Raw genomic sequence first — 13,092 nt, forward strand, 5'->3', positions numbered from 1 at the left:
GCTAGGGTTTGATTCTATCTGGACTGCGGGGCTCATAAACGTACTAAGAAAAAGCACCTCAGCTGGATGCCATTTTGCGGATGGGGTCAGTATTAACACTGCTGGGTACATGTGTGAAAGGCCTATCGCTGCAGTGTCAGAATCGTGAGACGCTGTGCAGTAAGGTTCAGCGAAAGGGCGGCGAGACTCTTACAGACAGGTGCGCTCGTTCCAGCCGTGTAACAGGAAGTCGGTGATCTCTGGTGTTCACTGGGCCGTGAGACACTGAGACACAGTGCAGGTGCCGGGCAGGGCAGAGGTAAGGGGAGGCGGATTTATACGCGGGGAACATGATGGCATCGGGAGTCTCAGGAGCACGCCCTCGCGTCTCCTCTCCCCACCCGTCAAACTTCGCACGGAAACCGACGTCTTCCTCCCTGGCGTCCCAGCTTCAGGAGCGGCCGTCTCCCCCTCTCGACTCTCCCGTCTCCGTCTCGCTCTCCTCTTCTTATTTCTCCTGATTTGTCAGGCGTCTCCTCGGCCCGCTCCCCCTGCTGTCACATTTGGTACAGATGGTTAGGCCCTATGGAGCAGGCTGTCACTCCCCATTTCCTCTGCCCTGCCTGACAGGAGGCCTGATCGCTTGTGAAGGGCCGACTCCAGTAGCACATGGACCCTGACATTTCCCAAAGGGCCCCGCAGACGCCTTCTACTGGACCAGAGGAAAGAAATGAAGAACCTGAAGACGACCCAGAGCGAGCCACAGGCGAAGAGAGAGAGAGAGGGAGAAAGAGAGGGAGAGACAGAGAGAGAGAGAAAGATAGACAGACGGTGAACTATCTTATGAGACACGCATCAGTCAGTGCCCCTGGTTCTGATCCCCCAGCTCATGTCAGTAACCTATCCGCTGCCCTGGTGCCACTGCACTAATCACATCCCTGGGAGATTGCAGGGCCACTTCCTGTGCCAGGCAGCCAGGGCAGAGTTTGTCATCCCAAGCGGAGCAGAAAGCCAACATCTCTTTTCCCTTCCACCTGTGTTAGGCTCCGTGCTCTGAGACAGAGCTCTGCAGAGTCAAAGCCTTACCCAACAAATGTGCCTTTACGCATGCACACACTCACGCACGCATACACATACACACACACACACACAAACACACATGCACACATGCACACACACATACACACACATACACACAGGCATGCACACACATACACACACACACGCATGCATACACACACACACATGTACACACACAAACACACATGCACACACACATACACACACACACACGCACGCACACACACACAAACACACACATACACACACGCATGCACACACACACACACACACACACACACACACATATGCACTCTCCCATGTTGCCAAAGACACACCCACAGAAGCGCACATACACATTCATATATACACACAGCAAAAAAGACACACACACACACGCACACACACATACACAGACACACTTTATTAGGTCAACAAATATCCGCACCCCTTTCAGAAATGATTGCATGCTGTCCTGGTTCCTCACTGTAGCATGATGCAAGGTGGCAGACAGGAAGGTACAAACAAACAACAGGGAATGAGACTTCCTTAGAATAGAACATGCACGTTATAAAATGGCCAAGTAAAAGAATACCATAACCTGAACTCCACAGAGTGAGATACTCTGCCTGTTGAATACCAGTGCTACTTATGCTGTAGTGATTGGAGTACAGGACTCTGGACATAAAGGGGCACTACATTAGTTGCTGCTTTACATCTACATGGCTGAGGTCTCCCTCATGAGTTACAGGTACAGACCAAGACTGGAACAGAGGAAAGAGAGGACTAAATGGAGACTAACATCTGATACTCAATATGGCCATGGCAATCCTAGAATAACCTGGCATGTATGTGATGTTGGGAAATGAAGTCTCAAGAGTTCAGATACGCAGTAAGTAAACCACAAAAGGTCTGCTCATGTGTCACTGATTTCAATTAATGTGAAACAAAAGTGAAAAAGGCAAGGAAATTGAAGTCAATTACAATAATAGCTATTACTGTAGGGTTTTACTGTAGCACTGATGAAACATTATAACCAGCCTAGGTATATAAAAACCAAAAGTATAAGCTTCACTCTGCACTTCACTGTTTTGTATTAGCCGTGCTTATCAATATATTTTTCTATCTCGGTATCCTTATATTTATCTTTGTTTGGTTTGAGTGTAAGTATCTTTATTTATTTTTGTCTTACTACACATGAGTCATTGCCTTGGTGTACACCCTTGCCTTGCAGTTTCAGGCTCATATTATGATAAATATATCCACAGCTGTTTCAGAATGCACACTACTCCATAACTAGACTCATTTGCACTGGTGGAGGCGCCAACTAATCAGCCATTGCTGTGCGGCTTGGCGTGCTGTAAGGAATCAAGGGAGAGACAACGGGGAGTGGGTACATGTTGTGCTAGATAAATGTATATCGCCATGTAGCCACATAAGGATCAAGAATCAACATGACTCTGAATAAATACATGCAGCTCTCCGCTTGTCTGACAGAAGCTCCCGAATGGTGGGGGGGGGGGGGGGGTCTCCATTACACCAGCCCTCTCAGCTAGAACACTGTGACAAGCAAACTGACAGATGTTCTGGGCTTTCACACGCTGAAGATTGATAATGAGTTTTTTGTTTACTTGCACCTTAGTTTTCCCTGTTAATGCCTCCCTTTCAAGTGCAAAATGTAATTCTCTGCAATTATTCCATTATCAATTTTGATTATTGTTTATGAATAATTTGCCATTTCAATCCTTTATGCCATGTCTGTGGTGCATTTTCTCTGCCTCTTAAGATTCTCTTCTTTATTTAGAAAAATGATGTAAAGGTGGGTTTTACCTGAGAATTTTAAACATACTGAGGTAACTGCACAGTGATTACACTGCCCTGCCAGTTGGTTGCACAACAACTTACTTTCCACAACCCAAGGGCAATTTTCTCTCAAAGCAGTCAAGATTATCAAACATGGGATCTTCAGCTAATATCATTAAAAATGCAACCCTTTTAATTAATTTATTGAGGTAGATTTGGAGAAATTTCTGATGAAACAAGAACCTAGTGAGATTTTTCATCAGAGAAGCAAAACTATCCAGTAGAATATGCATGACTGAACTGACAGGAGTACGAATCCACTGCAGCGGTCCTCAAGAGGGGAACTGGTCCACTCCTGATTTAATACAAATAGTGGTGTACATGTCGTTGTACACATTATTTGACGCGTAGCCGTGTATTTTTACTTGCAATGTATACTGTTCATTTTTTCGAAAAGCCGAAATGGAGCATTGTATCTGGAGTGTTGGAATTATGTGACGGGTATGGTGAATATTCATGGCCTTTAAGAAGCCTTAATTGAAAGAGAATTAGGCAAGCCGAAGCAAAAACCATTCTCTGTTAGATTTAGCTATATACATTCATATTTCTATTTTTACTATTAATTTCTTTTAGAATTTAATTATTTTTATATACCGGACCATCGTGCACCAACACAAAGACATCACACGTGGGCATGCGTGCGCACACACGCACACAAACGCACAAGTGTGCGTAGCTGAGTGATGAATCGACTTGTGTCAAATTATCCCTCTGTAACGTGACGATATCTTATGTCATTCATATTTGAGGTTTTGAGACCGCGATACTGCGGATTTGAAAGAGGACACGATACATTTCTGCATCCATTGTCAAGTTGAATACATATTTTACTGCTAGCCGGGCTCAGGTCAGCCTGTGTTGTCTCCCACTCAGCGCCGAGCAACTGCCTAAATTTACCACACTGGACGCAATCCAGAAGCACTGACGTCGAATGTGCGGTGTGTCGTGCCAGGTATCCTACTAGAGTGTTAACTTTGATCTACATGAGTTTTCTTTGCTCCGAGAATTGTATATTTGAATAAAAATGTTGGCGCACATGGGACTGAGAGGAATGACCTCTGCTCATGGAATTCTGTCCATAAACTGAAGTTGTATAAGAATGGCTTAGCAAAAACAAGTTTTCGCGAGACAGCTTGCCGTACATGGCGCCAACCTACCCCACTTTTAACGAAAGACAGCAGTAGCCAGCAGTGTGGAAGTCGTTACTGTACCGTAGCTGCGAGGTAAAAACCACATGTGACAATTCCATATAGGGAAGATGGAGCAGCAGTATTGTAGAGCCCCAAGGCATAGCTCCGAGTCAATATATACCTCGCACAAACACTGGCACAGTCTCAGTTGAGCGGGGTAAGCGCTGTCCGCTCAGCACCTCCACACATCAGACCGACAGGCAGGCGCACTTGGGCACATAACAGGTAAGATTAACGGATGTTACTTAAAGTAGCCTATTTGCTGGCATAGTGCACTTACATGAAGTCTCTTATCTAACGAAGACTGAGAATGGTAGCTCAGATGGTTTGGGTAGAGAGATTGTTATTAAATTTGCCTTTTTTTAAATCAATTGGCCTTGTTCATTTGAAGCTCCTCGGTTATTTATTCTTATATGTGAGTATTTTTCCATTACCACCGGATTGACATGCTCGTTAAGTGACGTTAAGTTAGTTGCGTTTGTTAAGTAGGCTTCGGATGAAACAGCAAAAATGACAAAATACAGAACAGCGGTAAAACGCATCTTGACAGTTTTTTAAAAAAAAATCTTGCCGAGTTTGTTGTTTGTTTATACGACATGCCATTTTGTTGAGATAATCATAATTTTCTGAGACTGTTCTGCTAGCAGTAGAATTATTATTATTGTTATTATTAATCATTATAATAATAATAGTACATACATACATACACTGTATTAAACTGAAAAAAGGGTTGGCTGTATTCTGATCATTTTTGTTTCTAATAAATGTATTGGCGACATAAAAATTGTACAGATGCACTTTTTCAAGCATTGCTGCACTATAAATTTTAAGCGTGTGTAAAAACTCATCTTTGTCTTCTATGCCTAATGATTTATCTTTTTCAGAAATTATTTAGGTAATATATAAATGTACATATGTACGGGGTATTATATTACAGTCATAAACATTCACTGGAAATGTGTGCGTATAAATTTAAATAGGTGTTTCCCTAAAGTAAATGTTCAAGTTTGTTTTACTCTGCAGAGGCATTGACTGAATAAGTGCATTGTTCATAATTAACTATTACTTATCAAATGCATTGTTTGTAATTACTTGTATTTATTCATATAATTTGACTTCGATTTATTCATTCTTTTCAGTTGTTATTTCTCTGAAGATATGTCAACATTATATTTCACAGTTAATGCAACGCTCAAAAAAGACACTGAGTGAGAGTGTGAGCGACAGAACTTATCAAACTTGTCATAAGTGGTGTAATCCAGAAATACGCTCTTTGCTTTACTTGCTTTATTTTGTCTTGCAGGAAGTCACATTGGTCTCTCACGCACGGCTGTGGCAACCTCTCTTTCAGCTCAGAGTCAGAGACAAAGGTGACTGATGGAACACTGACAGGGTCCTGGACCGCTGGATTTCAGCTGACCCCAGTCTGAGGTACTGTGAATATAACAAACCAATAATTACATTCATATAACAAAACAATAATTACATTCATTTAAATAAAATTATATACATTCCGGTTAATGACCAGTCTCAGTCAGCCATTTATCACTGAACTTCACGGGTTTTTATTTATTTTTATTGAAGTCCTGTTTCTTGTTCTGTGATTTGTGCAATTTGCTACCAAAGTACATTATACATAAAGTTATTATTATTATTATTATTTACCATACTGCTGATTACTACTTATATCTAGTGTATTACCAGTTCAATTACAGCAAATAGTGTGCAAAAAATGACATATCACCAGGAGACTAAAATCATAATTTCAACCTTCCAAAATTAAAAAAGAATGCAAACCATATTAGATATGAGAATTCATTGGTCTTAATGATGAATATATTAGAGTAGGACATGTTCAGTTAGAACAGGAAATTAACAAACACATGACCTTGGAAGAAATGGTTTGCAATGATGAGCATTATTTTAAAATATAGCTGTCTCATCTAAAAAAGATTAACTTTAAAAATCCAATTAAGTTAGTGATTTAAGATTTATTCACATTAATTAATCTGTAATTACGTATTTTGTGCATTTAGGAAGACAATGAAATATGACTATGGTGAGATTTATTTGCCGTATAGACACTGCCTCTTACTTTCTCACCCCCATTGAATTTGTCATTTGTTAGGTCATGATTGCACATATTCTGCCAGTGCTTTTAGTGTGGCCAACCTTCGTAATTGAAGCGATTGATATTTAACCAGGGCCGATCAGCGTTGTCCGTACACAAGCCCTAAAAGCTTAAAACAAGGCTTGAGGCTCTGAAATCAGTAAGTGAGGGGGAAAGAGAGATGCCGAGCTGGGGGGAGGGGAAGGGGGGGAAGGGGGCGACTAGCCGCTAATAGTGTCCAGCAGTGAGAAAAATCAACTGTAAAAATGATTTTTATTGATCGGGTCCTAATAGCGGCTGTTTGGCTCCAGTTGAGGGCTGAGTGCAGGTCAGGGAGCTGCGGGGCAAAGAGGCGAAGGTCAGGCCTCTCTGAAGCAGCAAGGCTGCAGGCCTGCCACTCCTCGTTAGACTGACACTGCAGCCTCGTCCCCGTAGCGTAACCCTTTTAAGAGGAAGTCTTTTCTGACATTCTAAGTCAGTGTTCTAGAACTCCGTTGCTTTCAATTACCAGTATTGATTGTGACATCAGCATTAGAACGTTTAGTTAAGAACATTCTAATCACATATTTGTAACCTTACCCCTTAAAGGGTTAAAAACAGCCCCTCGGTCAATGCAGCCATCACAGTATCTTGTTAGATACCACTGCTGTGTGCTGCTTCAGAACTTTGCAGAACAAATTAGGGAAAAATACACAAAGTGAAAAAAATACCACGCTGGCTGTTGTAAGAGATAAAAGAAGGCTTGAAATTGTTGTTATTCCTTATCATGGACCTTCAATATTGTTGCGGGCTTTCTTCCCAGAATAACCTGGGGAAAAAGAAAGTGAAATCTCACAGCAGGTTCTTTTATGTGCTCTCAGATTCTACCCAGAAGGATAACCCTAGGGTTGGGTTATTAAAGAATAGGAAGGACAAAAAAGACTTTCTGTTCTATATATAATCTTTTTTTACCAACTGTTGAGAGAACAGTTGAGAGTCATGGTGTGTTATCGTATTGTTTAAAATGTACAATATGAAAACAAAAATTTTAATGTGCAACTGAAACATTGTAGCTTTAATGGATTTTATTATCATCGCAATTTTATTATGTAGTGCTTAATGTAATTGATATCTAAACAGTATGTCTGTATATTATAGAAATGGCTTTTTTTCAGTATATGGTCACTGATTGTGATATGGTAAAAGTGCAGAGTGATTTTTTAAATGAACAATAGAAAGAGTATATCAAGCACCATTTAGATGTTTGACAAAACTGCCCTGGCATTTAATCCACATGGCTCTATTATTCTTTATACCTTTAGGCAACATGGAAGAATTATACAATGGTAGGAGGTCAAATGTGTTACACTTAATTATCACATGAGGACATTCACGCTTGTATATTAATTAAATGTGTTTACACCAAACACAAGGCTGTTGTCAATATTCTAAATTACTTCTCAGTGGATGATTTAGTATTCTTTATCTATAAAAAGGAAAATTAATAAGATTATATATTTTCTTATGCTGGTTTTAATCACCCACAGATTGATTTTATCTTTCCTCAAAATTGGACCCCATATGTAAAACTTGAAAGTTCGGCAGGTATGACGGACAAAAAAATCTAAATAGATGCCACAAAAGGCAGCCTGCATGTTTTGGTGCAGGGGCCTCCAATTCAAAAAATGCAAGCAGACATTCCAAAGAAAAGGGTGTCGCGATGCAAATATAATTAAGTAGGTGAACAGCATTCTGGCAAATAACGCGGCCGGTTCTGCGGAAATCGCAGTAAATTACGGCACTGAGCCCTGACCCAGATCCTACCGCTCCGGCACTAACGATGCCCCATAGGCGTGGTGCCAGGCTTTCATTAGCCGCCGTCCTCCAGAGACCCACCCCCCGCGCTCCCCTCCGCACCGCTCCTCGGCGGCCCACCCTGGCCACACGGCGCCCAGAGCCGGCCTCCGGGGACTCTGCCCCGGCACGATCCCCGTAACACCAGGGCTTAGCGGGGAGGGCCCGCTGCACAGGTGCAGAGCACCCTCAGGGCTGCCTGTTCGGCCCCCCAGCCGTAGCCCTGCTAGCGCCTGGTACAGCACTGGAAATAATTGGTTCTGGCAGGTACAGTGAGAATAGAGAGGCACAGGCCTCCCCGCAGATAGGTTACTAGCAACTCTACTCATGCAGACAATGCATACTGCAGTCGCAAACACAGACATGCATTAATAGACACATCCACATACTCGCATAGCTGCAATGCTAAGTCACTCTCCAACCTTTTTTTGCTGTTTCTCTTTATTTATATTTTTTATACATTTGGTATCAGACCTCATTTGCATTTGTGTCTCAGGTGGTTGTTTTGCCAATTTGTCTCAGGTGGAATTTTGATACCAGTACATTTTCACTATCTTAATCTTGGGTTTTCTCTTTCTTCCTACAATTCAGATCTCAGAAGCCAAATCAGAGAGGCACATCACATCTCAGTTCAGCTAGATCACTGTCAGTATTAAAACCCAGAAATCAGCTCACCTCATCTCACCATCCAGGCAAATGCATCAGCCCGCTTGGTGCTGATCTCTCTCGCCTCAGAGCTCACAGGAATAAACTGTTCTCAGCCTCACGCTCACTGAAACCTCACCAGCCATGTCTAAAGAGGATCTCGCCTGCAAGTCCAGCTCTGTCTGCAAACACAAAGAACGCAAGCCCAAGAAGCCGCATTACATCCCGCGGCCCTGGGGGAAGCCCTACAACTACAAGTGCTTCCAGTGTCCCTTCACCTGCATGGAGAAGTCTCACCTGTACAACCATATGAAGTACAGCCTGTGCAAGAACTCCCTGTCCTTACTGATTGAGTCCGATTGGCCGTACAAGAAAGGAAATCTCCTGCATCCTGAGCAGCTCCGCCCACTGCAGCAAGGGCCCCGCCTCCGAGGAGGGAACCGGGATGAAGAAGAGCCCTTTTCAGGTCTTGAGGACCAATCAAAAAAACATAAGTCAGGGGTGACTTTTGCTGGGGAGGATCTGGAAGAGGGAGAAGAACATGCGGATCGGGATTCAGCTCATGGAGAGGGAGCAGAAGAAAGCCAACCCACCAAAGAGATGAGTGATGAACCCAACAGCCCTGTCAGGGGTGGTGCGAAGAGATGTAAGCAGCCAGAGACTGATTTCCTGATCACTGATGTCTTCTCCCTGGAGGACCATCTCCTCAAAGGTCGCTCAGTCGAGGTCGAGGCAAAGTTAAAGCACTACAAACTCTCCAAGACCTGCCTGACCAGTCCCAGGCTTCTCTCTGAGCAGTGGGGTCTATTGGCCACCAGTCAAAGGAAGGCTAAATCAGAAACCACACCCCCTAACACTGGCTCTATACCCTGTTACCCTCCACCTCCATCCTTCGCTGACTGCCAGGATCCACCTGGAGTGAACCTCTCGGTCCTGGGGGTGAGCTACCCATTGAGCCCAGGCCTCTTCTCCTATGTCAACCCCACAGTCCCTGGTGCTGCCTCCACTCATGCCCAACTCACCCAGCTCCCCTTCCTGGCTTCTGCAGCACAACTCATGCACCCAGCCTCCAGCACGCTCCCTCACACGGACAGGGCCCTCCTGCCTCCACGCTTCTATTACCCTCTCCTCTGTGAACATGCATTCGCATCAGCCCAGGCGGATGCCAGCAAGGGGGTCAAACCTGCCCTGTCTCCTCCGGCTAACATCGACCCCAAATCCCCACCTAACTTCCCACCCAAGATCAACCTTTGGAAGGTCCCTGCACTGCGTCCCAGCCCCATGGCTCCCTCTGCTGCCTGGGCATCTCAACACCATGTTGCCATGTCCCCAGAGGTCAGTTACAGAGCTGTGGAGAAAAAGCTTCAGGCCTTAGGCAAGGAGAGTAAAAATAGCTGGAGTCTCAGACCTACCCCAGATATGCACTCAGTCAGAGAACTGGCTTGCAAGAGGACAGGGGTCCCACTTGAGACCCTCGAGGGCCCATCAGAAAAGAAGGCTCAGCTGGGGTATACCCTCGATGTCTTCAAGAGCATCCATACCCCCTCATCTATCTCTGCAGCCACCAATAAGCTCATCCACCATAACAGGTAGGTATCAAATGGTTCCTTCTTTTATATGTTGTGAATTTTTTTTGGTGGGACAGTACATATTTGAATGAGATCAGTCACCTTTTTAATGAGCAATTTCCTTAAATGCTGTTGTTTTCTTTCATTTTCTCTTTCCTTAGTTTTCGGACTGTCCGGCAGCAGTCTAGGTCTGCGGAGGAGTGGTACTCAGACGTGATGAAGAGTCCCCCAGAGAGTCTTGGGGGTGAGATGCCACCTGCACCAACAACAGGTAAAGTAACTGGAAGAGCTGGCTGCCATGAAGATGAGAGGAAGACACCGGTGGAGCAGGATTCAGAGTCAGCAGCAGTGCTGCTTAAAGACCTCTCCAAGGCCCTGCAGGAGTACCAGGATGCTGAGCACAAGATCGCTCACCTGGTGAAGCAGGACACACCGGGGCAGCATCACCTCTGGGAGCACCTGTGCAAGATCCGCAGTGAGCTCTCCCACATACATCAGGCCCTCGAGAAGACAGCCCGCCAGAATGAAGGACCCCTGGATTTGTCTGTCAAGAAGGATCTGGGAATGATGGGAGAGGGAGGCAGTCAGTGCACAGGGGAAGCTACAAAGGGAGGTGTGATTGGAGAGACAGAGGAGGATGAAGAGGTGGAGGAGGAGGATGAGGAAGAGGAGGGAGAGGGAATTGAGAAACAGGGGGAGACAGAGTCTTTGGAAAGCCGTAGACAGTCACTGGACATCCTGATCAAGATGAACCGAGCAGGGCAGTGTGAGAACGGTCTGGGAGCCATGGTGAAGGCTGAGGTGCTTTCCCCTGGTGCTCTGGGACTACGCCCCACTCCTCCAGAGGTACTGTGGCCCAGCCGGACCACTAAGTGCGAGGCTGACTCCAGCGTGCTTCTGTGCCCTGACGGACGTCCCTTGGTCTTCACTGACTTCACCCCCAGTGCCAAGACCCCAAAGATGACTTCATCCAGAGAGCGGCTCGGGGAGACACTGTGCCCCCCTAGCCCACTTATTGCTACTGACTCCTAGAGCTCCCCAATCTGACAAAAACTCAACATTGGTGGCCATGACTCGTGGCCACTGTTTTTCTCTTTTTTTGTTGAAGGACTTCAGAGTCAAAGTCCAGCACCTTAGATGTAAAAACGTTGGAAATCTATGAGAAAAGAAGCAAGGACGTTTGTTGCACTATAAACTAGTAGTCTTGTACATATGGTAATCCTGGAAAGACTGACTTCTTTTTATTTTGTCAATGAAACTGATGACATTTCTAGAGCCTTGAGCCTTGCCATGGACAATTAAATGTCTACTTTAATGTTCCCCAATGCTAATGGCTTTGCAAACAGACAATCAGTCAAGCTGAGTTGTATATAATGTAATTAGAATTAAATTACCGAAAAGCAGAGTTTTATGATTTCTAGTTTGAAATTTTGTGGATTTTAGAGATTGCATTTCAGAATTATTTCATTGAACTGGCACATGTAAATAAAATGTGAAGCACTTCAGATTTATGAAACAGTCATTTGCGTTATAATAAATCAAGAGTTCATCCAAGTCTATTACTCCTATCTGGTCATGTTATAGGAAATAAATCTCAGATCATTGAAACCTCAAAAGAGATTAACAAATGCACTGTACAGACCAGATGTTAAATATCTCAACTCCAAAATCAAGCTCAGTTTGCACACACGGTGACATCTCTAATTCAAAATGGACATTATGTTTATTTATTTATTTATTTATTTATTTGTTTATTTATTTGTTTATTTATTTACTTATTTGTTTATTTATTTGTTTGTTTATTTATTAGTTTTAAACATACTGTTTCTTCTCCCCTAACACAATTACTGTCACTGCTTCTTAGTTGTCAGAGTGAATATTTAATAAACCTTTAATGATTGTGTTCCATTTGTGTTAAAAACTGAATTCATTCATAAATGAATTTAAAGCTGCTTGTGTGTAACTGTCAAAACACTGCAAAACTGTTTCTGCAATCTTAAGAATAATTTAGTATGCTGGTAGTATTTTTAACACTACCTTTATTTTCTATAAGCCATTAGTTGTAAGAAAATAACAAATTACTTATTGCCTTCTTAACTTACAAAAATAAAACATTGGGAGAAGAGCTTTTTATTTACTGTTAAATGACCATAGACTGATGTGTTAGTTCAGCAACAGAAGATTATGGATTGCCCGGTCACATAGATGAAGATATTGTGAACATAATAAAAAAATGACAATGCCACCAGTCAGTGTTAAGTAAAAACCACAATGTAGATGTACATGGTCCTTTCAATTACAGCAGCCTATATAAAACTGGACTTTGATTATGTTTGCATAACCCCACATAAATGCAAACAGACTTAGAAGCAAGCATTTCAGGACCCACCTTAGCACAGTTGTTGCATTAACATGCAAAGTTTCTAACCTTTAAACTTTACACCGAATATCTTCCTGGAAACAGTTAATCGATCTGTATAAAAATGATAACTTTATACTTTGAAAATGAACAGTGATAAGTGACATTTCACGTGGTGGTTTAACAATTCATAAGCGGTTTCAAGTTACACATTCGAGTGTCCATAACACACCTATGAAAACCAAACAAGCATATGCACGTGTCCATGTGTATATACAATTTTTAAAGCGATATAAATTCAGACCACAGGTTTTCAAAAGGGTTTAAGTCAGTAGGCTAAGATAGCTACTGCAAAACATTAATGATGCTTTCACAGAATGATTTCTGTTGATTTTGAGGTATGTTTGACATCATTGTCTTGTTGGAAGATCCACCATACCACCTTTTTTCATCAAGGGAGTCAATAGTCCTGAACCTGCTTGTGTG

General features: G+C 43.1%; 1 protein-coding gene across 1 annotated transcript; it reads left to right on the forward strand.

Moving 5' to 3' along the window:
* The first annotated feature begins 3,734 nt into the window (after positions 1–3,734).
* Positions 3,735–11,505, forward strand: prr35 (proline rich 35). The gene is made up of 4 exons (XM_064322291.1): positions 3,735–4,316; positions 5,395–5,522; positions 8,626–10,268; positions 10,409–11,505. The coding sequence occupies exons 3-4, from the start codon at positions 8,824–8,826 to the stop codon at positions 11,277–11,279; spliced, it is 2,316 nt and encodes a 771-aa protein (XP_064178361.1). The 5' UTR covers positions 3,735–4,316; positions 5,395–5,522; positions 8,626–8,823; the 3' UTR covers positions 11,280–11,505.
* Positions 11,506–13,092: the final 1,587 nt, after the last annotated feature.

This window comes from Anguilla rostrata, chromosome 2 (assembly GCF_018555375.3).
Source record: "Anguilla rostrata isolate EN2019 chromosome 2, ASM1855537v3, whole genome shotgun sequence".
In the NCBI taxonomy this organism is placed as follows: domain Eukaryota; kingdom Metazoa; phylum Chordata; class Actinopteri; order Anguilliformes; family Anguillidae; genus Anguilla; species Anguilla rostrata.